General features: G+C 41.9%; 1 protein-coding gene across 10 annotated transcripts in view; it reads left to right on the top strand.

Annotated features, from left to right (window-relative positions):
* The window catches only part of Unc13b (unc-13 homolog B), a 221,979-nt gene that overhangs the window by 177,290 nt on the left and 17,930 nt on the right, over positions 1 to 26,759 (top strand). For 8 of the 10 annotated variants that reach the window (XM_076845854.1, XM_076845852.1, XM_076845847.2 and 5 more), the window contains 11 exons: positions 4,283 to 4,329; positions 6,937 to 7,015; positions 9,159 to 9,233; positions 9,718 to 9,937; positions 11,371 to 11,598; positions 12,192 to 12,333; positions 21,823 to 21,992; positions 22,438 to 22,553; positions 22,878 to 23,041; positions 23,637 to 23,787; positions 25,521 to 25,589. In XM_076845854.1, the coding sequence (XP_076701969.1) occupies positions 4,283 to 4,329; positions 6,937 to 7,015; positions 9,159 to 9,233; positions 9,718 to 9,937; positions 11,371 to 11,598; positions 12,192 to 12,333; positions 21,823 to 21,992; positions 22,438 to 22,553; positions 22,878 to 23,041; positions 23,637 to 23,787; positions 25,521 to 25,589 (1,461 nt within the window). Of the gene's footprint in view, positions 1 to 1,792; positions 1,816 to 4,282; positions 4,330 to 6,936; positions 7,016 to 9,158; positions 9,234 to 9,717; positions 9,938 to 11,370; positions 11,599 to 12,191; positions 12,334 to 21,822; positions 21,993 to 22,437; positions 22,554 to 22,877; positions 23,042 to 23,636; positions 23,788 to 25,520; positions 25,590 to 26,759 lie in introns of all 10 variants that reach the window. The other 2 variants (XM_076845849.1, XM_076845848.1) reach the window with 1 other exon arrangement.

Genomic DNA, 26,759 nt, shown 5'->3' with positions numbered 1-26,759 from the left:
ATGATTAGAAAGGGAATAATCTTTGGACATTATTTGTCTCCTATTATAGTTTGCTTGAGTCCTTCTGAAAGTGTCCTCTTCCTTTGAAAGTATTGTTCTGGGCTGGGTACAGTGGTGCACACCTGTAATACTAGCAGTTGTGGAGCATGAGGCAGGAGGTTCACAAGTTCAAGGCCTCAGAAAATAGAAAGGACTGGGGATGAATGTAGTTTAGTGGTAAAATGTCCCTAGGTTCACTTCCTGGTACCAAAAACAAAAAAAAGAAAGTAGTTTTCTGGATTTGATAAATTACCAGACCTGGGGTTATAGTAATCTTCCAGATTACTGCAACTTTTTGCCACCCCCCTGACCAGCGCAGGCAGCTGAATTAAGATCGCTTGTGTGAATCTGCAGGGACAGAAAATAACACACAGACATAACTTACCTTTACACAAGCTTCAGGATGGCTTCCCCGGCTCTTGGCCTCAGGCTCCCCAAAAGGGAGAGCAAGAGAAAGTCATGAGAGGCTGACAAGAGAGAGGGAACACTTTCAAAAGTGAGGTTTTATTGGGGGAGATTCTTATTCTTAGAAAGTTCTATCCAAAAAAAGACCAGAAGGGGCAGGACTACAAGGGAACAGGTGAGTGTAACTCAACCCTAGAGGCACGCCCCACAAAGAGAACCTCTTTACTATGGGGTGGGGGACAACTGAGTCACGAGTCATGGCACTACGGTGCCAGACGACAGTGATCTTTCAGGTCCCCTTGGCAACAGGACTGGAAGGTGTGGTTACTCAAGGTGGCTCCCCGACAACTTTTGTTAGGATAACAGCCAATTCGTGCCTCAGGGTCTCTACCCTTTTAGCATCTTGGTTCTGACCTTGACCCCAGGCCATACCTTGGTCTCTCTTAATTTAAAGGGACTAGGAAAACAGGTTAGGGCTCACTGGACAAATGCATGACCAGCTCTGAATTACAAAATGGAAAGGGCTCAGCCATCAGGCCTTGGGGATTTGAGGACTTATTCCAGATCTAGAGTAAGCTTACATGGCTTTGTAGGACTCAGTAGCTCAGATAGTCTGTTGGAATAGTTCTTGGTAACAAACCTGGTCTTGTGACCCTGGCAATCCTGACCCTGAATGCAAACCACTTTGCAAAGGGGAAAACAAGTGGAATCCTCAAGCAGACTATGTTGTTTGGTTTAAGTAGCCTCTAGGATATTCAAATTAAAATAAGAGACAATACTGGGCACAGTGGTATACTTCTCTAATTCCACTGGTTCAGGAGGGTGAGACAGGAGAATTGCAAGTTCAGAGTCAGCCTTGGCAATTCTGTGGGACTCTAAGCTACTTAGTGTGATCCTGTCTCAAAATTAAAAATTAAAAAGGGCTGAGGATGTAGTGGTAAACTGTCTCTGGGTTAAATACCTAATCTCCCCCCCATTCCCCCCCCCCAAATAAATAAAAACCAGAGGCTGGCAAACAAAGGTGGTAAAAATTCTGAGACCCAGGGCTGGGTCAGTGGTAAAGCACTTGTCTCACGTGTGCATGGCACTGGGTTCGATCCTCAGCACCACATAAAAATAAATATACTTTTTGTTCATCTACAACTAAAAAAAAAGTAGTAAAAAGAAAGAATAATAATAATTCTAGGACCCAGTCAGCTGGGCGCTGGCCTGCCCAGAAATCCAGAGGTCTTCTCCTCATCTCCATGTCCCTCAGGATTAACTAGCATTTTCTTTGGGTTCCCTGCTATAGGACTGAATCTACTAACCTTTATACCCCTTCCCCCCCCCCTCTTTCTCTCCTTTGCAGAAGGAAAGCGAGAAGCCCTTCAGGTTGTGCCTATGGCCCTTTGGGTCCTTTTTGTGTCTGTTTTCCACCCTGCCCTCTGAGTACTGTGTGTGTATGTATGTGTGCATGATCTGTGCCTCTGAGCTGTGGCTCATGCAGATAGTCTGTTTTCCAGAAAGAAGTTTGTATGCATGCTTTGTGCTGTGTGTGCTCCAGCTGACACACCTGGAGCTCAGTGAGAGAATGTGTGTGTATACTGGCACAGGTGCACATTCAATGTAGCATGTGTGTGTTTACACTTGTACTCAGTCCGACTTCCCCAGACACTGATTGTCCTCCTACTCTACACAGTGTGTGTTTCTTTTCTGCCTGTTGCTGCAGACTCTGGCATACACTATAAACCCTGGCTGAGCCCAGCATGCGCACATACTTTGTATTTGAGAGCAAAAGTTGCCACAGGCATTTTGTCCCTTTGCTTGGGGCCCTAAGTGTGAAATTGCTTTGTGTTTTTGAGCAGGCTTCCTGACCTCTCCATGGGCACAAGCTTCCAGTCGACTGTGTGTGGTTCCCTGAAGCCTTGTGAATGCCTATTATACTAATGCTTCTTGCCTGTCAGCGTTGGCTCTTGAATTTAGTGAGGGTTTGCTTTGCCTATTACTTGGGCCCTAGTGAACACTGTGAATCTTCCTCAGATGTGTTTGTACACATGTTCTGAAGCCATAAACTCAGGATTCATGCTCACCTTGTTTCCTTCAGGTGCAAGTTGTGTCCATGAATATACCTCCTATAAGTACTTTGTCTAGACCTCCTCCCACTCCCTTCCTTCCTTCAGTGTGCTATGTGTGCATGTTGTATGCTTCTGTGGACTATTGTCCCTTCTGAGCATAGGAAATGCACATGATCTGGCCCTGGCTTGCAAAGACTTCTTGTGACTTAAGCCTAATAGTTCTGGCAGATGTTGATTCTGGGAATTAAAAAGGAAATAAGAGTCTGCTCAGTACAGCAGCTGTTTTTAAAGGGAAGATCAGTTCTAGTTGGTAGGATCTGGGGATTTAGAGAAGGGCTCACCTGATGCCCGGCACTGCCCTTGTCCCCAAGCAGCCTTAGGAACAAACATTATTTCACACCTACTTTTGTTTCTTCTGTTGTACCCATTGTCTTTTGCTTCAGCCACTTCTGGATGCCTTTTAGGCCTGACCCTCTTGTTACCAGTATCACAACTCACAACCAGGATAGGCAGCAGAGGAGAAATAAGAGTGTGGGCAGTAGACAGATAAGCTTGATTTAAAGCATAGACGATGTAAGAAGCATCTTACTAGGAATTGGCCTAAATTAAAAACTCAAATCTGAGCCTACTACTGATCCATCCTACTTGCCCACCTTTCCATCTCCTGTTAGCCCTGCCCTATCTCTTTCTATTTTGTTCTGTCTTGCCTCATTCAATCCAGTCCATAACTTCTCCCTTCTTTAGCTGTCCCCAAACATGTACCCACCCATCCACCCCCTGCCCCATCCAAAATTAAGCAGCTTACTTCTTCCTTCCTTCTGGAGCTTGTTTGCTCTAGGGAAGTTAGGAGGAAAAGGAAGTTGTTGTGGTGGAGGGGAACAAGAATGGGCAAGAAGCCCCAGACCTGCTAGCACTAGGTTTCTTGTGCCAGAAAATCATGTGCCATTGATTCTCTGGAGTGCCCTGGCAGCTTTGAAACTCTTTTCTCTGCACTGCTTGAAAGACTTGGCTTGTTTTGTTTTGTGCAGAAACCTTTAAAAAGTGTTTTTTAACTGTTCATTCCTTGATTTGGTACCTCAGTTTTCAACTTTATATTCTTGGACCTATAAAATTTACCAGAATGATAACCCAAGAGTCTAATTTGCCCTGGGCTTTTGCTATACTTGAGTACTCAGTATCAGTGAGTTAGGGCTTCAAGGAACCCAAACTGTCAAATCACAAGTTGAGATGGGAATCCAGAAAGACTAGATTGACTTCTTGTTTAGCCAAAAGAGCTAATGTGGCTGGAAGAAGACTCAGCTCTATATGAAGTTGCCTTTTTGCTCAGTATCAGTGAGTTAGGGCTTCAAGAAACCCAAACTTCAAATCACAAGTTGAGATGGGAATCTAGAAAGACTAGATTGACTTCTTGTTTAGCCAAAAGAGCTAATGTGGCTGGAAGAAGACTCAGCTCTATATGAAGTTGCCCTTTTGCTTTAGTGAGACCTGGAAGCCTAAGAATGCCCTTCTCTTGGGCTTGGACTACTACTGTCAATAGCAGTGGCTTGACTAGTGAGTTCCAGCAGCTCTCACATTCCCAGTGGACCTTAGCCCTGGAATCTCAGTGGGATTGGCCTTGTATCATTACCATTCACTAGGGAGAAGGAAAACAAGTACTGTTCATTTCAGCAGGCTGCTTATTAACTCAGATGATAGATTATTGGCTTAGAATCAGGCTGGCTATATCGCTATGTGTTGAATGCCCCTTCTTTCCTAGGATCTAACATGTTTTTCTCTTTTAAAAGATTCCAGATGATGGTGACCCTTCTCTGCCTCAGTGGCTTCCAGAAGGGTAAGTGATTCCATACAAGTTTCCTATGGATTATATGCTGCCTGTCTCTGCATTTTGCTTTTCCCTTGGGAAACAGTGGAGGCAGCTCCATAAGCTGGACCCTAGGGAGGGAAAAGTTTCCACCGTAGATTGGTTCCCTGGAACAGGAGAGAGAACTGCTGATTCTTAAAGGCAGAAGAGGGAGCTTTGCTGTGAATTCCCTGGGATAGGAGAGGGAGCTTTGGGACTCTCCCATCCTTGCCTCTCTGATTGCTGATCCATTGAATCAGAGTGGCGATATACTTTTTATTTAAAAAATGAGGACATTAGGGGGGAAAACCAGCATTTGGAAACACTTTCTTTCCATTTCATTGTTGATGGTATAGCTGATTAGAGTACTCTCTGGGCTTCAGCTGTTGTGAGTCACCTGCTTATTCCATTCCACTGTAGTCAAGACTAAGTCACATCCCTTCTGAGCTCTGTGTGTGCAGTCTGTGCTTCTTGTCTGGGAATTTCAGGCTCATGTGACTGCACTAGAGAGTCATTTTAAGCTTCTGGACTGCTGCCTGTGACTGACTGACTGTTCTTAGGAGAGAGAGGAGTTTAAGTGCCTCCCTGGGCCTCACTCTCCCCCACATACACTGCCAATTAGTTTTCTAACCTTCCTTTTCCCTTTGCCCTACAAAGGCTTCTGACATCTGAATTCTCAGTAATCACCTCCTCTTTTCTGTGGATGGAAGAACATCAGATCATAAAATTATCTAGTTCGTTCTTTTGTTTTTTCTTTGTTTCTCTTTTTCTTTCCAGTTCTGGGAATCAAACCCTGGGCCTCACATATGCTAGGCAAGTTTTCTGCCACTGAGCTATATCCCCAGCCCTCTACTATATTTTTACATACTTCTTATTTTGTGGCTGGTCTTTTTTTTAAAATACTTTTTTAGTTGTTGATAGACCTTTATTTTGTTTATTTATTTTTATGTGGTGCTGAGAATCAAACCCAGTGCCTCACACATGCTAGGCAAGTGCGCTACCACTGAGCCCCAGCCCCAGCCCCAGCCCCAGCCCCGAGATGGGTCTTTTTTTAAAATCAAGAGTCAAATCAGGTGACTGAGCTACCTCTGTCTCTTTTTCAAAAGATTATTTATGTTTCAAAACTTCTTGGCTTAAGTGGGTACATATTATCATTTTTAGAATTAGTACTAAGCTTGTGGCAGCAGTTTCTTCTTCAGTGAACTTTGTTTTTTTTTTTCTTCTAATAATTTTAAAATATACCCATGCCAATAGAACATATTCAAACTTATTCTTAAATGGAACCATGTAAAGGATTTCTAAAAATTCCCTTTTGTCTTCTCTTTCCTTCAGCATAATCCTTAGAAACTGCCACAAGTATAGAACTTCCCTTGGACTGGTAATTTCATTAAAAACAAAGTCCATTGCTAATGCCCAGGGAGCTAGTTTACTAGAATTAACATATTGAGTTGACCATTCCAGCTCCTGGCCTTGACCCATTTTGTGGCTCCATTATTTGCCTATATTGCTTGAAGTACCTGTTTATTCTTATGAGACTTTTTTTAAACCAGCAGTTTCTAGCCCAGCTTCCCTGCCTTCTTTATTGCTTCATTGAAACTAAGTATATGAGTTCTTTTCATTGAGGATCAGAGTTTCAGCATCCAAAATGCCAGAGAAATTTTGTAACCTATCCACCTCATTTTATGGAAGTGACACCAAGACCCAGAGAGAAGAAGGAGTATTGGCAGAAGATTTATAGGCAATTAGGAGAGGTGGAACTAAAATCCAGGTTATCTTAATGTAAGATTGATGTTCTGTTGGCAACATTCTATTTTTATTGCATATAGTTATGAAATAACACAAATAACAAAATTAATATGTATAGTGAAGTATACAAATTTTAGAAATTTACAGTTCCTCTAGCTATAATATTTTCTAGTCTCTGTTAATGTGTCCACAGGACTAGGCCAGACTCTCAGAGTCCCTTTGCTGTTCTTCCTAAGTGGAACTTTCCCACCACCCACACCAAATGGTATTTTGGTAATTTTCCATCCCCCCTCACCTGCTTCAATTTGATTAGGAGAGCTTCTCTCTCAATGGAGAGCCCCCCTCCCCCTTTTTTTAAAGGACACTCAGTAGACGGAACTGATGATTCATTTACTCTTGGATAGAGAGGTTCCCATTCTATATGTCATTGTTTAATAGTCTTGCTTACATTGGCAGTAGGCTCCTTCTGTAGAAACAAGAGTTTGGAGAACAGTGTCTTTGGCCTGTGTGTGAGCAGGAGTCCTCTTGACCACCAATTTCTAACTTGCTTTCAGAAGCACAAGTGCCTTCAAATAAACAGATATATCTTAACTATTCCAGTAGGATAAAGGAGCTCTCAGTCCTTGCTTAAAACCACATGAGACCCTTAACGACATTCCAAGAGCATATTCCATTGCTCCTTCTGTGGCTTTATCTCCCTTACTTACTGTCTTCCTTTATCCTTTTGAAAGCACATGATGAAGATTAGTTCATCTTCCTCTGGGGAGAAGAGATAAAGGAGAATGGAACTCTGAACCTGCTAGTAATTCAAGTCAGGGCTGAAGGTCCTAACACATTTCCTTCCTTCCTCAGGCCAGCTGGAGGGCTCTATGGCATCGACAGCATGCCAGACCTACGCAGAAAAAAGCCATTGCCACTTGTCAGTGATCTGGTGAGTGAAGACTCATGTGTAAGATTAGGCAGTATCCTTGGGGTAATCTTCATTGGATCTTGGCAAGCTATCAGAATTGGAAATGGTCCATTTAGTGTTCCAGATCAGATCATCATTGGTATGATGATTATTCATTTAGAACCTTCCTAAGACTTTGTAATAGCTTCAAGGGGACCTTGTTATGCCTCACTCCATAGAGCTCCAGGCACCTTAGTAGGTCAAGCTCCTGCCTGGAACATTTGTGGCTCAGACCCTCAGAGCTGGACTCTGGGGTCTTTCTTTAGGTCTCTTAATCCTCTAGAAATCTCTATAGCTCTCTTTGATGCCCTGGGTTGTAAACTGCCTCTAGCCCTTGATATGGATTATTGAGCGTATATGTGATGAGCGTGACTGGAGCTTTCTGGAAGTCAACTGAAAGTTATCCTAAGACATAAACTTTGTAGACTCTCTCTGTTAACTGAATGTCTGGCACTGAGAGGAAATGATAAACATTTGTAGGATTATATTGCAATAGATGTAAAAGTTAAAGTTAATCTTGGGACCTCTAGGATAACCAGAAGCTCCCACTCCATGTTGTACATTCTGAGGCAGGATCAGCTCAAGGAATTTTGTATGGTCTGTGGGTCACAGGGGTAGGGGAGAGCCCAGGCTGTCTCAGAGTCCCAGAGTCCTAAAGCTCAATATAAAGTATAAGGGTTCAGATTTAGTAAGATCTAAACCATTTCCTTATTTCCATTTACTGTTCCTGGTTCTTCCCTTTTTTCTCCCTATTCTATCCATTCTGTTTTTTTCTATTCACTCCTTTTCTTTCTTCTCCATTCCATGTTCTTTTTCTCCCTTTGGTTTCTTCCTCCTTAGCTGGCTGAATGAAAGTGTCATTTGATATTTTTCTCTTCTTTCTTTCCTTTATTTTCTATCATTTATGTATCTTCTTTCTCGTTTTTCCCCTCTTTTTCTTCCATTATCTAGCCAGAGGAAGGTAAAATCTGATGTCATCTCTTTATTACCATCCTCCCTACTTTATTATTTCTCATCCCATCTTTCTTTTCTTTTTTCTCATCCTCTGTTCCCTCCTTACCTACCAGCAAGTATCTAGCTCATGTCTCATTTTTACTACTCTGTCTTTTACCCTTGTCTGTCTTTTATTGTGGCTTAACTCTAGAGTAGGAGCTCTAGACCCTGGGCCCTGGTCAGCTGTCTGGGTTGAATTGGATAGAGACAGATGGGGTTGGGACATGTTTCCTACTTTATACTATGGGGACTGATCTCTCAGTTGCCTCTGAAAGTATTCAGGCCCTTGGGGGCTTTAACATCATGTTGTTCCTTTCTCTGCTCTCCTCGATGCAGGCTATGGTGAGTGTCTCCAGAGCCCCTCCCTGTCCTCTGAGTCCATATCCCAAATCACTTGGGCCTCTCCCAGCTGATTTTTTGCTTAGCCTGATACGATGATTTGTGTCTGCCCAGTGCCCACTGCCTTAAGGAAACCAGGTGTCTCAGGAGCTGCCTCCCTAAAGGTTAGGCTTGGCAGACACAAGGGATCCCTCTACTCAAGAGCCTGGCTAAAAAGACAGCCCTGGCTTTCAGACCTAATTCTGTGCCTTGCTGGATTTGACTGAGACTGCATTGCCCTTTTCCTTGCCAAGTGCCCTGATCATTTGGGCTGCTGGCCTCTATAGTCCCCCAAGGACTGGGCATGGGGAGGTACCAGGGAATAGGGGTTAGCGTAGAATCATTGTTTCTAGTGATAGTCATTGAATGTGACTCTGACAGAATTGTGTGCCTCTCTTATTCTTATAACTTGTTTCCTTCTATCATTCTAAGCTTTTCATTTTCCTTTGCCTTCATATAAACAAGGAGTTTCTGTGGGGTAGGATACCTAAAGATAGTGAGAGGAGAAATCCTTTTGATTGTGGATTTCCCGAAGGAAGTGCTGTTTCTAACAGTGTTAGAACAGTCTCCTGCTGGCCTTGGGTTTTTCAGAACTTGAGATACTTGTTACCTGTTGCCCAGGGGCAGTACTTGTGAGTGACAGTGAAAACAGAATGGAGTGATAGTCAAGTGACTTTGGTCACTGAAGCTCCTTCCCTGGGGTTTTGCCAGCTCTTGGTCATGGCCAGAGCTGACAGCAAGTCTTCTCTCACAGTCACTGGTCCAGTCCCGGAAGGCAGGGATTACTTCTGCAATGGCTACACGTACCTCTCTTAAGGATGAAGAGCTGGTAAGTGACCCGTGGGCTTTCACAAGTTCACTGGCCTCAGAACTGGTGATCATCTCTGGTGTGGCTGCGCTAACTGGGAATTCAAGAATATAGGGCACACATTTCTGATGAAACATATTGATAGCAACAAGTCCCAGTTTTCTATAAGGGGAGAGGCAGACCAGACTAGAGTCTCATTTTGAAGGGTTGACAACCGAACTTGGATTTTATGGTAGGCCTGGTACCCTCTGTTTCCCCAGAAAGCGTGAATGTTAGGATAAGGCTCAGACCCAGCATCAGGTCTAACCTGTGTTAGAGGACCAGGAACATACTATATTCAGAGCTTCTTTCAGCTAGGCTGGGCTATGGGCTAGGCCAGGCTAGCATATCTTTTCCATTGCCAGAGGAAAAACCAGGGTCCTGATTGTCCCACAGAGTCTCTGTTCTGGCATCTCCCCGCAGAGTCCTAAAATCACAGGTGGATAATTGGGTGTGTATTTTTCAGAAATCCCATGTATATAAGAAAACCCTGCAGGCCTTAATCTACCCCATCTCATGTACCACACCACACAACTTTGAAGTCTGGTCAGCTACCACCCCAACCTACTGCTATGAATGTGAAGGCCTACTCTGGGGCATTGCCCGGCAAGGCATGCGCTGCAGCCAGTGTGGGGTCAAGTGTCATGAGAAGTGCCAGGACCTGCTCAACGCCGACTGCCTGCAGCGTGAGTGCCCCTGTGGGATGAGGGTTGGACTGTCAGGGCAATAGAGCCTCTGCAAAATAGTTTGCAGTGGAGAGTTATGTTGGCTAAACCACCAGTCCATCTGATTCTTTTCAGAGAAGGTAGGGTACAAACTCAAGGGGTGATTCCTTTCCAGATAACAAATCTTATAGTACCCTCTTAAGCACCTTTAGCAAAAATTCTTTGAGCTTTCTATATTCTTTTGACAGCTAGAATCTCTTCCAGGATTGAGTTGATCATAGAGGCTAAACTTGAATAGTGTATACAGTAGCCTTATTTCCTAAATGACTAGAACTTGTTTAATCAGGGACTAAAACTAATAAGAAGAGAGGGTGAGTTCCATGAGGTTCCAGGCTTCACAGAGGAACTTCCTGAGGTCTAAACCCTAGAACCCACAAAAGGAATCATTTACTCTTTGTATGTAGATTGAGGTTTTAGACAATAGAATAGAAAATTCAAATAGATGGAGTCTATTGTCCAGGACAGTGTGTCAGTCTTCCAAGAGAAACTATATATGTGACTTGTATTATCATGAGGAGTGGGGAGAATGGGAACAGGAAAACAGCTATCTCCTGTCAGGGGAAGTTGTATCGCCCAAAGCTTCTGTCTCCCTGCTCCCCTTCTGCCAGACTAGTACTAGCTGTTGCTGGGTCCCAGAAAAAGCAGGGGAGCGGGAGGTTGGAAAGTATTCTTTTCCTCCTTCAGTTTTCCCAGGTGTTACCCAGAACCAAGCCATAGTATTGAAAACTTTAAGGATTGTAGTAGAAAAAAGGGAAAAATAATCATAGTGACCATTTATTGAGTACCTGTAGATGCCACCAGGCTCTGGGCTAGGTTTTTACATATACTGTCTGAAATAATGCTTATTTCAACCCTGAGAAATAAATATCATTATCTCCCCTTAGGAAAAAAATTAGTTCATGAGCTAGGAATGGTAGAGCCAGGACTTGAACCCAAGTCTGTCTGACACCAAAGGCCATACTTTTCTTATAATACCACACTGAAGGCATAAGACAGAGCCCAACTGTTATGCCACATTGAGTTCTGGGATTGGTATCATGCTTGACATGGATGAGATAGGTTGTGTTAAGCTCATCCACCACCATTCCCTGATAACTCAGACATCTGTTGGTGTTATTTTGAGTTGGAGAGTTGATGAAAATTTTACCTATATATACAAATGAATAGTAAATGAACCCCCATCACAATTATCCAGATTTTGCTACCCTTTGAGTTGCAGATTCCACTGGCCAAGCAGCAGGCCCCATAGTGACTGGCTCTTCCCAGAGATATTCCAGTCTCCCTATGCTTCTCCCACTGCTATACATCTTCGCCCAGGCACTGTTCCCCAGCTTAACCTTGGTCTAGTAGATGGTCTGTTGGTTAATCCTGCTTTCTATCTGGTCATCTTTCAGGGGCTGCAGAAAAGAGCTCTAAACATGGAGCTGAGGACCGGACACAGAACATTATCATGGCCATGAAGGACCGCATGAAGATCCGAGAGCGAAATAAGCCGGAGATCTTTGAAGTTATCAGGGATGTCTTCACAGTGAGCAAAGTAGCCCATGTGCAGCAGATGAAAACAGTGAAGCAGAGTGTACTGGATGGCACTTCTAAATGGTCAGCCAAGATTACCATCACTGGTGAGCTGGCAAAAATTGGAGGGGGCAGGGATTCCTGGGCTATGGGGAGGAGCCTGGGGAAGAAGCATCTTGAGTATGAGGGAGCAAGTGACTGGGTGGAAAGAAGACAGAACTAAGGGGAAGAGGGAGAGCCTCATTATTTAATACTCCTCCTCATCTAGACTCAGTCAGTGCTGGAAGAGGCAAGATTGGCAACTCCAAACCATGTGAACCATAATACAAGGATTATGTATTATGTGTACACTGTCCACTTGGTTAGCAGTTTGATATTATAAGAGCTCAAAATGGGAGGAAGGGAGAGATAGGTGACCAGGGAATAGTTAACTAGTAATTCATTAACCAGGTTAGTGGAACTGAAGCATGCATACATTAGAGGGATGTAGCAGTGAGGGGTAAATTGTTATTTATTTAGGGTTTGGGTAGGGAGCTGGAATTGTTAGGGCTAGTTTTTAAGAAAAAGGCAGTGGCCTCCTCTATAGCTATGGAGGAGCATAGGAAGAGGGAGGCTGCTCAAAGGGAAGAGCCTACAAGTGAGGGCTCCTGACTTACTCTGAAGTCTAATCTGAAACCTCCTGTATGTGCTTGGGTTGCAGTGGTGTGTGCCCAGGGCTTACAAGCCAAGGACAAAACAGGATCCAGTGACCCTTATGTGACTGTGCAAGTTGGTAAAACCAAGAAGCGTACCAAGACCATTTTTGGAAACTTGAATCCTGTTTGGGAGGAGAAGTTCCATTTGTAAGTTTCAGAGGGTTTTGTCTTACCTGAGACTGTGTATTTTAGAAGCAGCATTACATCCTGCTTTTCTGGAGTCCTGGGAAGAGGCAAAGGCAGTGAAGAAATCCCATTTCCCACATTCCTCACTTGGGCAGCAGCCATTCTTTGTCTAGACATAGCACTTTGCCCATACCTTTTCTTAACTGAGCTATTTATGAGACCTCTGGGTACCCCATTTTTCTTTTTCTAACTACCCTGTTGTACTTTTCAGCCCTGTCACCCTGTCTAGGAAGGGTTGGGCTTTCTTTCTTTTTTCCTTTTTTTTGGACACTGAGGATTGAACCAATGGGCATTTAATGAGTTATGTCCTCAGCCCTTTTTATTTTTTATTTTGAGGCAGTGTCTCACTAAGTTGCTTAGGGCCTCACTAAATTGCTGAAGCTGGCCTCAAACTTGTGATCCTCCTTTCTCAGCCTCCTGAGTACTGGGATTACAGATGTGTGCTGCCCTACTCAGCTAGGTTTGGGTTGTTCTAAGGAGTGAGGAAAGAATGTCCTTGTCCTATAACTGGATAATGCTGACTTGAAGATGGAAATCTGGGGTCTGGAGAAGTTTCCATTTCCCTTTGGAGAAACTTTTCTTCCTGTCTCAGCTTTCACCTCCTTTCTTTTTCCATTAATTCATTTTTTATAGTTTATTTTATATGACAGTAAAGGTTGATTTTGAAAAATAGTGAACTCTGGCCTAGGAGTTGGACTAATATCTGGAGAATCCAGATGCTTCATCATCCCACTTTTAATGCTTAGGGATCAGGACTTTGGATCTGAATCAGCTAAGAAGATGGCTATGTAGAAGCCATCTTCTGTTGACTCCTCATAGAATTTGTGTGGAAGAGAATTGTGGTGTAAAATTAATCTCTAATCCAGGGCAACAGTTTTTGGAAGAAGCAACCATTTCCTTGAGAATCTGAATGGTTTCTGCTTGACTCTCTGACTAATTTTAAGTGAATTGGCTCTGTGGTCATTTTGGCTCACTTTTAGTAAATAAACTTAAGTTCCTATTCTGTATAAGACCCTCTACACTATTGTGTGTATCAAAGTGAACGAGACGCTCCCTGGTTTCAAGAAGCTCAATGTTGATTGGTCCATTATTTTTCAGTACAGCAGTAGTTACACTGAAATATTTTAACAGAAATGTGAAAAGATATTATAAGAACATAGAAAAAGAAACAGCAAAGTCTATTGAGTACAACTTTTGGGTGAGAGAACAGCATCCAGAAAACAACTTCTGGGGAAGAGAACATGATTGGAACCTGGGCAGTTCCCTTATCCAAAGCAAACACCATAGAGGAGATGGTGATTCAAGGGAATAATAAAGGAAAATAGAAGTTCACCAGGCACATAGTTGAAAAGATGAGGATTTACGTAGAGAGCTAACAAACAGATAAGATGGACCCACCAAAAACATCTAGCACCTTTACTGACTTCATGTCTCAGAGCTGGGGAGGGAGCAAAGTAGTTGCTTCCTAGGTCTCTGGCATGTCTAGCTATTGTTCTGTTAGTATTGCTAAGACAGCTGCAGAGGAAGTCAAAATTGACCCTGATTACACATTCTCCTTCTTTGTTTCAAGGTAATAAGGACTAGATAATGACACACACAATTACTCAAGCTAAGGGATAGCTGGGAACTTTAGTATCACTGGCCCCTGACTCCTCTTGCTCTTTCAGGCTCTGAAATACAGTTGATAGATCTTTTGGGAGGGAATTTGTTTGTTTGTTTGTTTGTTTTGAGAGAATTTTTTAATATTTATTTTTTAGTTTTCTTTCTTTTTTTATTATTATTGGTTGTTCAAAACATTACAAAGCTCATGATATATCATCTTTCATACCTTTGACTCAAATGGGTCATGAACTCCCATTTTTACCCCAAATACAAATTGCAGAATCACATAGGTTACACACTCACATTTTTACATAATGGCATATTAGTGACTGTTGTATTCTGCTACCTTTCCTATCCCCTATTATCCTCACTCCCCTTCCCTCCCATCTTCCCTCTCTACCTCATCTGCTGTTGTTCAATTCTCTCCCTTGTTACCCCCACCTTTCACCTCACGACCTCTTATATGTAATTTTGTGTAACATTGAGGGTCTCCTACCATTTCCATATGATTTCCCTTTTCTCTCCCTTTCCCTCCCACCTCATGTCTCTGTTTAATGTTAATCTTTTCCTCATGCTCTTCCTCCCTGTTCTGTTCTTAGTTGCTCTCTTTATATCAAAGAAGACACTTGGCATTTGTTTTTTAAGGATTGGCTAGCTTCACTTAGCATAATCTGCTCTAATGCCATCCATTTCCTTGCAAATTCCATGATTTTGTCATTTTTTAGTGCTGAGTAATACTCTATTGTGTATAAATGCCACATTTTTTTTTTATCCATTCATCTATTGAAGGGCATCTAGGTTGGTTCCATAGTCTAGCTATTGTGAATTGTGCCACTATGATCATTGATATGGCAGTATCCCTATAGTACGCTCTTTTAAGATCCTCAGGGAATAGTCCGAGAAGGGCGGTAGCTGGGTCAAATGGTGGATCCATTCCCAGCTTTCCCAGGAATCTCCATACTGCTTTCCAAATTGGCCTCACCAATTTGCAGTCCCACCAGCAATGTACAAGTGTACCCTTTTCCCCACATCCTCGCCAACACTTATTGTTGTTTGACTTCATAATGGCTGCCAATCTTACTGGAGTGAGATGGTATCTTAGGGTGGTTTTGATTTGCATTTCTCTGACTGCTAGAGATGGTGAGCATTTTTTCATGTACTTGTTGATTGATTGTATGTCCTCCTCTGAGAAGTGTCTGTTCAGGTCTTTGGCCCATTTGTTGATTGGGTTATTTGTTATCTTATTGTTTATTTATTTATTTTTTTAATGATAATAAATTTTTATTTATTTTATTTTTTTAAATTTACTTTATTTTATTTTATTTCATCTTTCATACATTTGATTCAAGTGAGTTATGAACTTCCATTTTTACCCCAAATACAAATTGCAGAATCACATCAGTTACACATTCACAATGTTTACATAATGCCTCCCCTCCCCTCCCATCTTCCCTCTCTACCTCATCTGTTGTTGTTCAGTTCTCTCCCTTCCCCCCCTTCCCCTCACAACTTCTTATATGTGATTTCGTATAACGATGAGGGTTTCCTTCCGTTTCCATGAAATTTCCCTTCTCTCTCCCTTTCCCTCCCACCACTCATCTCAGTTTAATGTTGATCTTTTCCTCATGCTCTTCCCCCCTGCTCGGTTCTTAGTTGCTCTCCTTAAATCAAAGAAGACATTTGGCATTTGTTTTTTAAGGATTGGCTAGCTTCACTTAGCATAATCTGCTCTAATGCCATCCATTTCCCTGCAAATTCCATGATTTTGTCATTTTTTAGTGCTGCATAATACTCCATTGTGTATAGATGCCACATTTTTTTTATTGTTTAATTTTTTGAGTTCTTTGTATATTCTGGATATTAGGGCTCTATCTGAAGTGTGAGGGGTAAAAATTTGTTCCCAGGATGTAGGCTCTCTATTTACCTCTCTTATTGTTTCTCTTGCTGAGAAAAAACTTTTTAGTTTAAGTAAGTCCCATTTGTTTATTTTTGTTATTAACTCTTGAGCTATGGGTGTCCTATTAAGGAATTTGGAGCCTGACCCCACAGTATGTAGATCGTAGCCAACTTTTTCTTCTATCAGACACAGTGTCTCTGATTTGATATCTAGCTCCTTGATCCATTTTGAGTTAACTTTTGTGCATGGCGAGAGAAAGGGGTTCAGCTTCATTTTGTTGCATATGGATTTCCAGTTTTCCCAGCACCATTTGTTGAAGATGCTATCCTTCCTCCATTGCATGCTTTTAGCCCCTTTATCAAATATAAGAAAGTTGTAATTTTGTGGATTGGTCTCTGTGTCCTCTATTCTGTACCATTGGTCCACCTGCCTGTTTTGGTACCAGTACCATGCTGTTTTTGTTACTATTGCTCTGTAGTACAGTTTGAAATCTGGTATTGCTATACCTCCAGATTCACACTTCCTGCTTAGAATTGCTTTTTTTTTTTTTTTTTTAAAGAACTGATTTTTTTTTCCTTGAGAGAGAATTTTAATATTTATTATTTTTTAGTTTTTGGCGGACACAACATCTTTGTTTGTATGTGGTGCTGAGGATTGAACCCGGGCCGCACGCATGCCAGGCGAGCGCACTACCGCTTGAGCCACATCCCCAGCCCCTAGAATTGCTTTTGCTATTCTGGGTCTTTTGTTTTTCCATATGAATTTCATGATTGCTTTATCTATTTCTACAAGAAATGCCGTTGGGATTTTGATTGGCATCGCATTAAACCTGTAGAGAACTTTGGGTAATATTGCCATTTTGATGATGTTAGTTCTGCCTATCCATGAACAGGGTACATTTTTCCATCTTCTAAGATCATCTTCTATCTCTCTCTTTAGGGTTCTGTAGTTTTCATTGTATAAATCTTTCACCTCTTTTGTTAGGTTGATTCCCAAGTATCTTATTTTCTTTGAGGATATTGTGAATGGAGTGGTTTTCCTCATTTCCATTTCAGAAGTTTTGTTGCTGATATACAGGAATGCCTTTGATTTATGCGTGTTGATTTTATATCCTGCCACTTTGCTGAATTCATTTATTAACTCTAGCAGTTTCTTTGTAGACCCTTTTGGGTCTGTTAAATATATTATCATGTCATCCACAAATAGCGATAATTTAAGTTCTTCTTTTCCTATTTTTATGCCTTTAATTTCTTTTGTCTGTCTAATTGCTCTGGCTAGTATTTCAAGAACTAAATTGAATAGAAGTGGTGAGAGAGAGCATCCCTGTCTTGTTCCAGATTTTAGAGGGAATGCCTTCAGTTTTTCTCCATTTAGGATGATGCTAGCCTGAGGATTAGCATATATAGCTTTTACAATGTTGAGGTAAGTTCCTGTTATCCCTAGTTTTTCTAGTGTTTTGAACATAAAGGGATGCTGTACTTTGTCGAATGCTTTTTCTGCATCTATCGAGATGATCATATGGTTCTTATCTTTAAGTCTATTGATGTGGTGAATAGCATTTATTGATTTCCATATATTGAACCAGCCTTGCATCCCAGGGATGAACCCTACTTGATCATGGTGCACAATTTTTTTGATATGCTTTTGTATTCGATTCGCCAGGATTTTATTGAGAATTTTTGCATCCAAGTTCATTAGAGAAATTGGTCTGTAGTTTTCTTTCTTTGAAGTGTCTTTTTCTGGTTTCGGGATCAGGTGATGTTGGCCTCATAGAATGAATTTGGAAGAGCTCCTTCTTTTTCTATTTCTTGAAATAGCTTGAAAAGTATTGGTATTAATTTTTCTTTGAAAGTTTTGTAAAACTCCGCTGTATACCCATCCGGTCCAGGGCTTTTCTTGGTTGGTAGTCTTTTGATTGCTTCTTCTATTTCTTCCTTTGTTATTGGTCTGTTTAAATTGTGTGTCTTTCTGACTCAATATGGGCAGATCGTATGACTTAAGAAATTTATTGATATCTTCTCTATCTTCTATTTTATTGGAATATAGGGTTTCAAAATACTTTCTAATTATCTTCTGTATTTCTGTAGTATCTGTTGTGATATTGCCTTTTTCATCCCGTATGTTAGTAATTTGAGTTCTCTGTCTTCTTCTTTTCGTTAGCATGGCTAAGGGCCTGTCGATCTTATTTATTTTTTCAAAGAACCCACTTTTAGTTTTATCAATTTTTCAATGGTTTTTTTTTTGTTTCAATTTCGTTGATTTCTGCTGTGATTTTAATTATTTCTTGTCTTCTACTACATTTGCTGTTGTTTTGCTCTTCCTTTTCTAGGTTTTTGAGGTGTACTGTGAGTTCATTTATTTGTTGGTTTTTTCTTTTTTTGAGGAAAGAACTCCAGGAAATGAATTTCCCTCTTAAAACTGCTTTCATTGTGTCCCATAGATTCCAGTATGTTGTGTCCGTATTGTCATTTGTCTCTAAGAATTTTTTTTAATCTCCTCCTTTATGTCTTCTGTAACCCATTGATCATTCAGTAACATATTGTTCATTTTCCATGTGATGTAGGATTTTTCCTTCCTTCTTTTATCATTGATTTCCAGTTTCATTCCATTATGATCAGATATGGTGCATGGTATTATCTCCACACCTTTATATTTACTGAGAGTTGCCCTATGGCATAATATGTGGTCTATCTTTGAGTAGGATCCATGTGCTGTTGAGAAGAACGTTATCCACTTGATGATGGTTGATATATTCTATATACGTCGGTTAAGTCTAGGTTATTGATTGTGCTATTGAGTTCTATAGTTTCTTTATTCAGCTTTTGTCTAGAGGATCTGTCTAATGGCGAGAGCGGTGTGTTGAAGTCACCCATAATTATTGTGTTGTAGTCTATTTGACTCTTGAACTTGAGGAGAGTTTGTTTTATGAATGTTGCAGCACCATTGTTTGGTGCATACAAATTGATAATTGTTATGTCTTGTTGGTGGATGGTTCCTTTTATCAGTATATAGTGTCCTTCTTTATCCCTTTTGATTAGCTTAGGTTTGAAGTTGATTTTATTCGATATGAGTATGGCCACTCCTGCTTGCTTCCGAGGGCCATGTGAGTGGTATGATTTTTCCCAACCTTTCACCTTCAGCCTGTGTATGTCTTTTCTTATCATATGAGTCTCCTGAAGGCAGCATATTGTTGGATTTGTTTTTTTGATCCAGGTTAGTAGCCTATGTCTCTTGATTGGTAAATTTAGGCCGTTAACATTTAAGGTTACAATTGAAATATGGTTTGTACTTCCAGTCATGTTTATTTATTTATTTATTTTAGTTTGGCTAGTTTTTACTTTTTGGTTATTTTCCTCCCCCTTTACTGATATACCTCCTGCTGTTAGATTTGGGCACTATTTTTCAATTCCTCTTCTTGTAGTATTTTGCTCAAAATGCTTTGCAGTGCTGGTTTTCTGGCTGCGAATTCTTTTAGCTTTTGTTTATCATGAAAGATTTTAATTTCATTGTCAAATCTGAAGCTTAATTTTGCTGGATACAGTATTCTTGGTTGGAATCCATTATTTTTCAGCGTTTGAAATACATTGTTCCAGGATCTTCTCGCTTTCATAGTCTGTGATGAAAAACCAATCGTTAACCTAATTGGTTTACCCCTGAATGTAATCTGCCTCCTTTCTCTCGTAGCTTTTAATATTCTCTCCTTGTTCTGTATGTTGGCTATCTTCATAATTATATGTCTTTGAGTTGGTCTATTACGGTTTTGAATGTTTGGGGTCTTGTAGGCTTCCAGGATTTGGCAATCCATTCCATCTTTCATCTCTGGGAAGTTTTCTAGAATTATTTCATTTAATAAGTTGTCCATTCCTTTGGTTTGAATCTCTATGCCTTCTTCTATCCCGATGACTCTCAAATTTTTTTTTATGACATCCCATATCTCTTGAATAGATTGCTCGTGAGATTTAAGCATCTTTTCTGTGTTGACTATATTCTTTTCAAGTTGATAAACTTTGTCTTCATTATCTGATGTTCTGACTTCTACTTGATCTAGTCTATTTGTAATATTCTCGTTTGAGTTTTTAATTTGGTTTATAGTTTCCTGCATTTCTAGGATTACTGTTTGATTTTTTTTTTAAGATCTCTATCTCCTGGTAAAGCTCGTTCTTTGCCATTTGAATTTGTTTGTTTAATTTGTTTTCAAAATATGCTTTCATTGCTTGGACTTGCTGTCTCATGTCTTCTCTAATATTCCTTTGCATCTGAGTTAGGTATGCCTTGAGTTCTTTCCCTATCCATGTTTCTGATGCTTCTAGGTCCTCCTGTAGATTTAAGTTGTCCTGCATTGTTTGTAATCCTTTTTTCCCTTGTTTTTTCATGTTGTTCACGTTACTTTCCAGCTCTATCTGATTGCTGTGTTTCTGCTCTCTCCTATAGATTTTTTTTAGTTTTGTATATCTCTGCTGTCTCTCCATTGTGATGGTAGACTATGCCGGTTAAAGTGGATTCCGCTGGGAAGGAATTCCGACGACTGAGCTCCAGTGACCTCACCTCTCTGCTATGGCGGGCCCCAGGCTCCCTGCCGGGGTGTCCGAAGGTGGGGGTGGGACTGGACTCTCTGATTGGTTTCAGCTCCCGATTGGCTACTTCATGAAGGCCTGGCTATAGACCTCTTCCTAGAGTCTCTGGGCTGCACCTCAGGGTCTAGCCGCGTGGTTGCCGGCGGGCAGGCGGTCTCCAGCTGCCCAGTCGCGCGGGTAGCCAGCGGGCGATCTGTCGCCGGCAGGCGGGCGGACTCCAGTTGCCCAGTCGCACGGGCAGCCAGTGGGCGATTGGTCACCGGCGGGCGGGCGGTCTCCAGCCGCCCAGTCGCACTGGCAGTGGGCGGGCTGTCGCCGGCGGGCGGGCGATCTCTAGCCGCCCAGTTGCACGGTCGGTCGCGGCAGGCGGTCTCCAGCCGCCCAGTCACGCGGGCAGCGGATGGGCTGTCGCTGGCGGGTGGGCGATCTCCAGCCGCCCAGTCGCAAGGGCCTGGCCTCTAGTCCCCTGGTTTCTCCTGCTAGTCCTGGCTTCTCCTGCTAGCCCAGTTTTCCCCTGTGTGATGCCTCTTGGCAGTTCAAACTGTACTCTGGGCCTGCAGTTTGCTGGGTGTGGAGGGTGGCTGTTGGGAACCCCGGCACTCTATTGTTTTGATTTTTTCCACTTGCCCCTCCCCCAGCGCTGGCCAGACAGGTTTCCTTTTTGCTGCTGATGGGACGGGGAGTTGGAGGTCAGATGTCTCCACCTTTCCCCGCGTCTTTATGTAGGCTCGTTCTGATAATCCCTCCCCCGAAAAGCCTAGGAGAGATTTTATGCGAATTCCCCACTGTATGGGAGATGGGCTGAGTAACACACACCTGTTTTATTGTTGCAATCTGTCGGAGACTGGTGGTGGTTACGTCAGCTCTCCAAGATGGTGGCCACTGGCTTCCTTGGTGGAGTTTCCATTGTGGGGGATAGAACTGGACCGCTTCCTTCCCCGTCTGAAATCCCGAACTCAGCCTGAAGCTCAGTGAGGGCACAGCTGGCAGGATTCCACAGAATCCGTAACACTGTTTCTCTCTGCTTGCTGGTCGCTTCTCGGTGGCGCCCTGCCGTCGGTAGACGCGGGGCGGACCGTGTGGATCAGTCAGCCTCGGTCTCCGGTCGCACAGTTGGCTCGTGTTTGAGACTCAATTACCAGACCTCGGTGCTGGAAATCCTTCCTCTAGGTTTCGGTGTACCCCAATTTTGCTGTAAATTCCTAACAAAATAGTTTTTTGTCGTTCTAACTCATTATTCACCTGTGCAGTGACGCGGTACACAGGGTGTGATGCACTCTATTCGCGGCCATCTTGGAGTCCTTGGGAGGGAATTTGAAGTGATAGGAGTGGTGATACTGGTCTTTCCCTAACAGAGCCTGCCTAAATCTCTTACAGTGAGTGCCATAACTCCTCTGACCGCATTAAGGTACGTGTGTGGGATGAGGATGATGACATCAAATCCAGAGTAAAGCAGCGGCTAAAGCGAGAGTCTGATGATTTCCTTGGCCAAACCATCATCGAGGTTCGGACACTGAGTGGCGAGATGGATGTCTGGTACAATCTGGGTGAGGAACCAGACCAGAAGAAGTTGCTAGGAAAGGAGGGCACAAAAGGGGATTTGGGCAAATCTCCCATCTACCAAATCACTAATCCCCAAAGCATATCTCTCTACAGAAGTTGTCCTATCTTCAGAGAGCTGACTATGGGTAGGAATGGATGATAGGGAAGTTGTGGTGGTAGGAACTCACTCTGGCTAAACATTCTTCAGGTTGCAGAAGGCCCTTTAGTCTTCATTCTCATCCCTAATGCCTTTAGCTTTCTAACTACTTCTGTTCTCTTATCTAGCTAGTATAGGGGTATTTGTGAACTGTATGGTAACTATAGTAAGTACACCCTATTGGGAAAATTCCTGGATTCTTGCCATTTTTTTCCTGGGTTAAGCCAGAATGGGGCTGTTTGCACTGTCTGTAGTTGTATTGGTGTTAATCTCCAGTCTTCTTTCATCCTTAGAGAAGAGGACAGACAAGTCAGCCGTCTCGGGAGCTATTCGACTACAGATCAATGTGGAGATCAAGGGGGAGGAGAAGGTAGCCCCGTACCATGTGCAGTATACATGCCTCCATGAGGTGAGCCAGCCCTTTGTAGGTGTGTGGAGGTGTGCTGGGGCTAGAAAGCAGTGAGGAACCATTGAGGATTGCTAGATGGTTGAGGATCTGGAGACTGTTTTTCATTTATTCCTTGGCTTTCTGTGCTATCCAGGAAGGCTGAGGGAGGGATGGAGCCCAGACTCAGTTGCTGGGGCCTCAGGAGGCACCAAGCAGTAACTCAAAGGACAGAATTACTAAGGATCCTATTAATGTTCTCTTGGACTTTATCAGTAGTATTTGGTTTTGCTTTTTTTTTTTTATCTCTATTTAACTCTTCCCTTTTCTCTGTTCCGTATCCTGCAGAACCTTTTCCATTATCTCACAGACATTCAGAGTAGTGGAGGAGTCCAGATTCCTGAGGCTCGAGGAGATGATGCATGGAAGGTGTACTTTGATGAGACAGCCCAAGAAATTGTGGATGAATTTGCCATGCGCTATGGCATTGAGTCCATATATCAGGCTATGACGTAAGGCTCTCCTGGGGCTCTGGGAATTGACTACTTATTCTTGGGGTGGCTGTAGGAAAAAGGATGTGATGGACAGGTGTTTAGTGTGGGGTAGTATGCAAGGATGTTTTAGTTCACTCTATGCCTCAAGGCAAAGAAAGGAAGTGTGTTTGTGTCTCAAAGAAGATATTTATCTGTCTACTCCCAAATTCAGGAATTGGAATGGAAAAGGGCATAAGAGGGAACGCAAGCAAACACCTGCCCAGACATTACAGGCCTGAATAGACAGGGCATGTGTATCCTCATATATATGTGGGGGGGTGACCAACAAGCTGACCTAGACTGGCCTGGGAGTTGAAGAGGACACTAAACTATAGGGAAAGCAGTTGTGTACAGAGTCAACCTGGACTCCCTTAATAGGAGTTCATAATTGATGTTGTGAGAAGTATTGGTGAGCCTACCCCTAGAACTGTACACAGGAAGCAGCCCTGTATAAGCAAAGAGTTGTGATCTCCCTGGCTATGCATCATTGATTCCACAACCTTATTGAATTTCTACTTGGCTTTTGCTGCAAGCTCTGCAGAGTCTTTGAGAATGAAGATGTTGTGTTTTTCAGGCATTTTGCATGTTTGTCATCCAAATACATGTGTCCTGGTGTGCCAGCAGTTATGAGCACCTTACTGGCCAACATCAATGCCTACTATGCCCACACAACCGCCTCTACCAATGTCTCTGCATCTGACCGCTTTGCAGCCTCCAACTTTGGGGTGAGTGTGATATAAACACATAATATGCCTATTTGTTATCAATTAATAAAAATTTGATTTTTCCTAGCCAGTTATGTGGAGTCAATGTGCCTAAAATTCAGGTAGTTTCCACCTTTTTAAAAATATTTATTTTTTAGTTGTAATTGGGCACAATATCTTTGTTTTATTTATTTATTTTTATGTGGTGCTGAAGATCAAACCCAGGTCCTTGCACGTGCTAGGTGAGCGCTCTACCACTGAGCCACAACCCCAGCCCAGGTAGTTGCCACCTTAATAGATGAAACTTCTTTCCTTATGGATATGTAGATTATATTAATTGACTAGGCTCAGACATAGATAAATGATAGCACCACTGTAGTGTTAGCAGGATTGCTACTTGGTCTCAGACAGAACTCTCTGGGTTAACAACTTGGCTAAGTCACCATGTTTTTCAATCTTACAGGTCCACAAATGAACCTTTCTTGATATTATTTAGTCTCTGCATCAGACTTAAAAATTTTACAATAATATAAGGCTGATAATATAAGGCTGATGATGTCTTAAGTGAGGATGACAGTGTGTACCTGGACTATTTTCCCTTTCCAGGTTATGTTCTTCTGGGTTAAAGTACCAGAGACGTTGAATCATTAACTCATAATGTCACCTGACATAAATTTGCTATAAACCAGAAGAAATATTTTTGACCCATCACAGAGGATCCCTTTGTAGGGATAAAATTGCTTATATTGCCCCATCTATTGAGTCCATGAGCCCTGCTTTTTGATACTAATCACTTTTTTTGTTATTGTTGATAGGTTTTTTCTGTAGGTGAAATGATATAATTGATTAAGCCATTCAAATATATTTCATTTTGTCTCATTCCATCATGAATTGACATAATCAGTATCTATATCTAAACATATAATTAACATGAGTACTAAAAATGCTGTGAACAGCTTTCAAGTACATGATCCTACACTAAATTATACTTTTTCTATGAAAATCAATATTAAAATAGTATGTATTATATAATTAACAATTAAAAATTATACATTAAGGTAAATTAGAAAGTTGTTTAAAAAGAGACCTCTTCCCAGGAACGGTGGTGCACAGACCTGTAATCCCAGCAACTCAGGAGGCTAGGGCAGGAGGATCACAACTTCAAAGCCTGTTTCAGAATAAAAAATAAAAGGGCTGGGGATGTGACTCAGTGGTTAAGGGCCCCTGGATTCAATCCCCAGTACCCAAAAATAAAAAGAGACTCTTCATGTCTGACTGTCTTCTAAATGCCTCACCATTTATATCTTCCATCTTCACTGCCAGGCTATGGCTATATAATTGCTATGCATTATCCCAAGATAAGTCAAGAGACCTCAGAACTCAGGAACAAGTTGGAGAATGTGCTTGACACTTTTTTTTTATCTGACTGATATAGAAATACATGAATAATGTCCTGTCAACTTGGATATAGAAAGGGATGTTTCCCCTTCCAGGGACTTGACTTTCCCCTCATCAGTGTGAGAAGATTCCATAGTTTGAGACAGAACAGCTAAGAAATGGGAAAGGAACCACCCCTCTTCTTTTTCCTTTACATTGTTAGTTCTCCCCATGGGCAGAGATGGGGTAGGAAATATTGCCAGCCAGATGTCTCCTCCATACCCTTCACCCAGAAATAGTTCTATTTCTGATGTAGTTTAAGGGTCTCTGGAATAGATTTTGTCTCTTTTCCTCAATATTTGTTTTTTCACCCTCAGAAAGAGAGATTTGTAAAACTTCTGGACCAGCTGCACAACTCACTGAGGATAGACCTCTCTACATACAGAGTAAGTGAAGACATGGCTGTGAGGTGGGATGATAGATAATATCAAATTCAGTAGAGAGACATAGGCCAATCTTGGTTATAAAGGCTGAAAACAGGAAAAATTGGTCCGTCATCACACCCTCCTGGGTGGCCAGTATTACTGACAGCTATGGTTCTCCTAACTCCAAGGACCATGAAGTTTATAAAATCAGGTTGTTTGTTACAGACAGTTGGCTTTCCAACACCACTTAACATTATTCTATAGACTCTCTGATAACATTCCCATTAGAGAGTTTCCTGAAGATAATCTTGTCTAAAAGTGTCCTTTAAAAAATTATAAACTTGTCAGGTTAGGTGGTACATGCTTGTAATCCCAGCTACTTGGGAGATTAAGGCAGAAGGATCTTGAGTCTGAGGCCTGTATGAGTAACATAGGGAAGCCTGTCATACTTTCCTCATTTTTCAGGGGAAGCATGAGAATGTCATTTGGGGAGAAAAAAGTAGCTTGGCATGGGCAAGTAATTTATATCAGAGTGACGTCATATCCATGCCTAGGATGGAGGGAGGAGATAGTTGTAGTAGAAAGGTGGATATATTGGATGGGGCAGGAAAAGGAAATGGGGTTTTTTTCAGCTCCTCCTAAGTTACATCTTTTTAGAATGGATTTATTACTCACTTTAAATGTTGTGAATTTACAGAGAAGGCATTGTACACACATTAAAAAGTAAGTACAAAAACAACCTCAAAAAAAAAAAACTTTTAAAAAAAGTGAGGTTTTATATGTACTTCCAGTGTCCTTCATTTGCAAAAATAATGGGGAGATGACTGTATATCTTATTTTTGGCATATAAGTAACCATTCAAAAGTTTTAAAACTGACCCTTGGGAACCAGACACGGTGGCTCATCCTATAATCCCAGCAACTCACAAGGCTGAATCGGGAAGATCACAAGTTCCAGGCCAGCCTCAGCAACTTAGCAGGATCTCACAAAACTAAAATAAAAAGGGCTGGGAATGTAGCTCAGTATGGTAAAGTACTTCTGGGTTCAATTCCTAGTATCAAAAAACAAAAACATAACAAACTGACTCTTAAAGTGGAGAGTGGCTCATTCCTCCTTTCACTCCTGCATGCAGCTTCTTCTAAAACACATTCCAAAAGGAATGAAGTAAGGCATGCAGGAAAATCCTAAGGA

Source organism: Callospermophilus lateralis, chromosome 2 (assembly GCF_048772815.1).
Source record: "Callospermophilus lateralis isolate mCalLat2 chromosome 2, mCalLat2.hap1, whole genome shotgun sequence".
NCBI lineage: Eukaryota > Metazoa > Chordata > Mammalia > Rodentia > Sciuridae > Callospermophilus > Callospermophilus lateralis.
The sequence above is the reverse complement of the archived record's forward strand: the minus strand, read 5'-3'. Positions and strand labels throughout refer to the sequence as shown.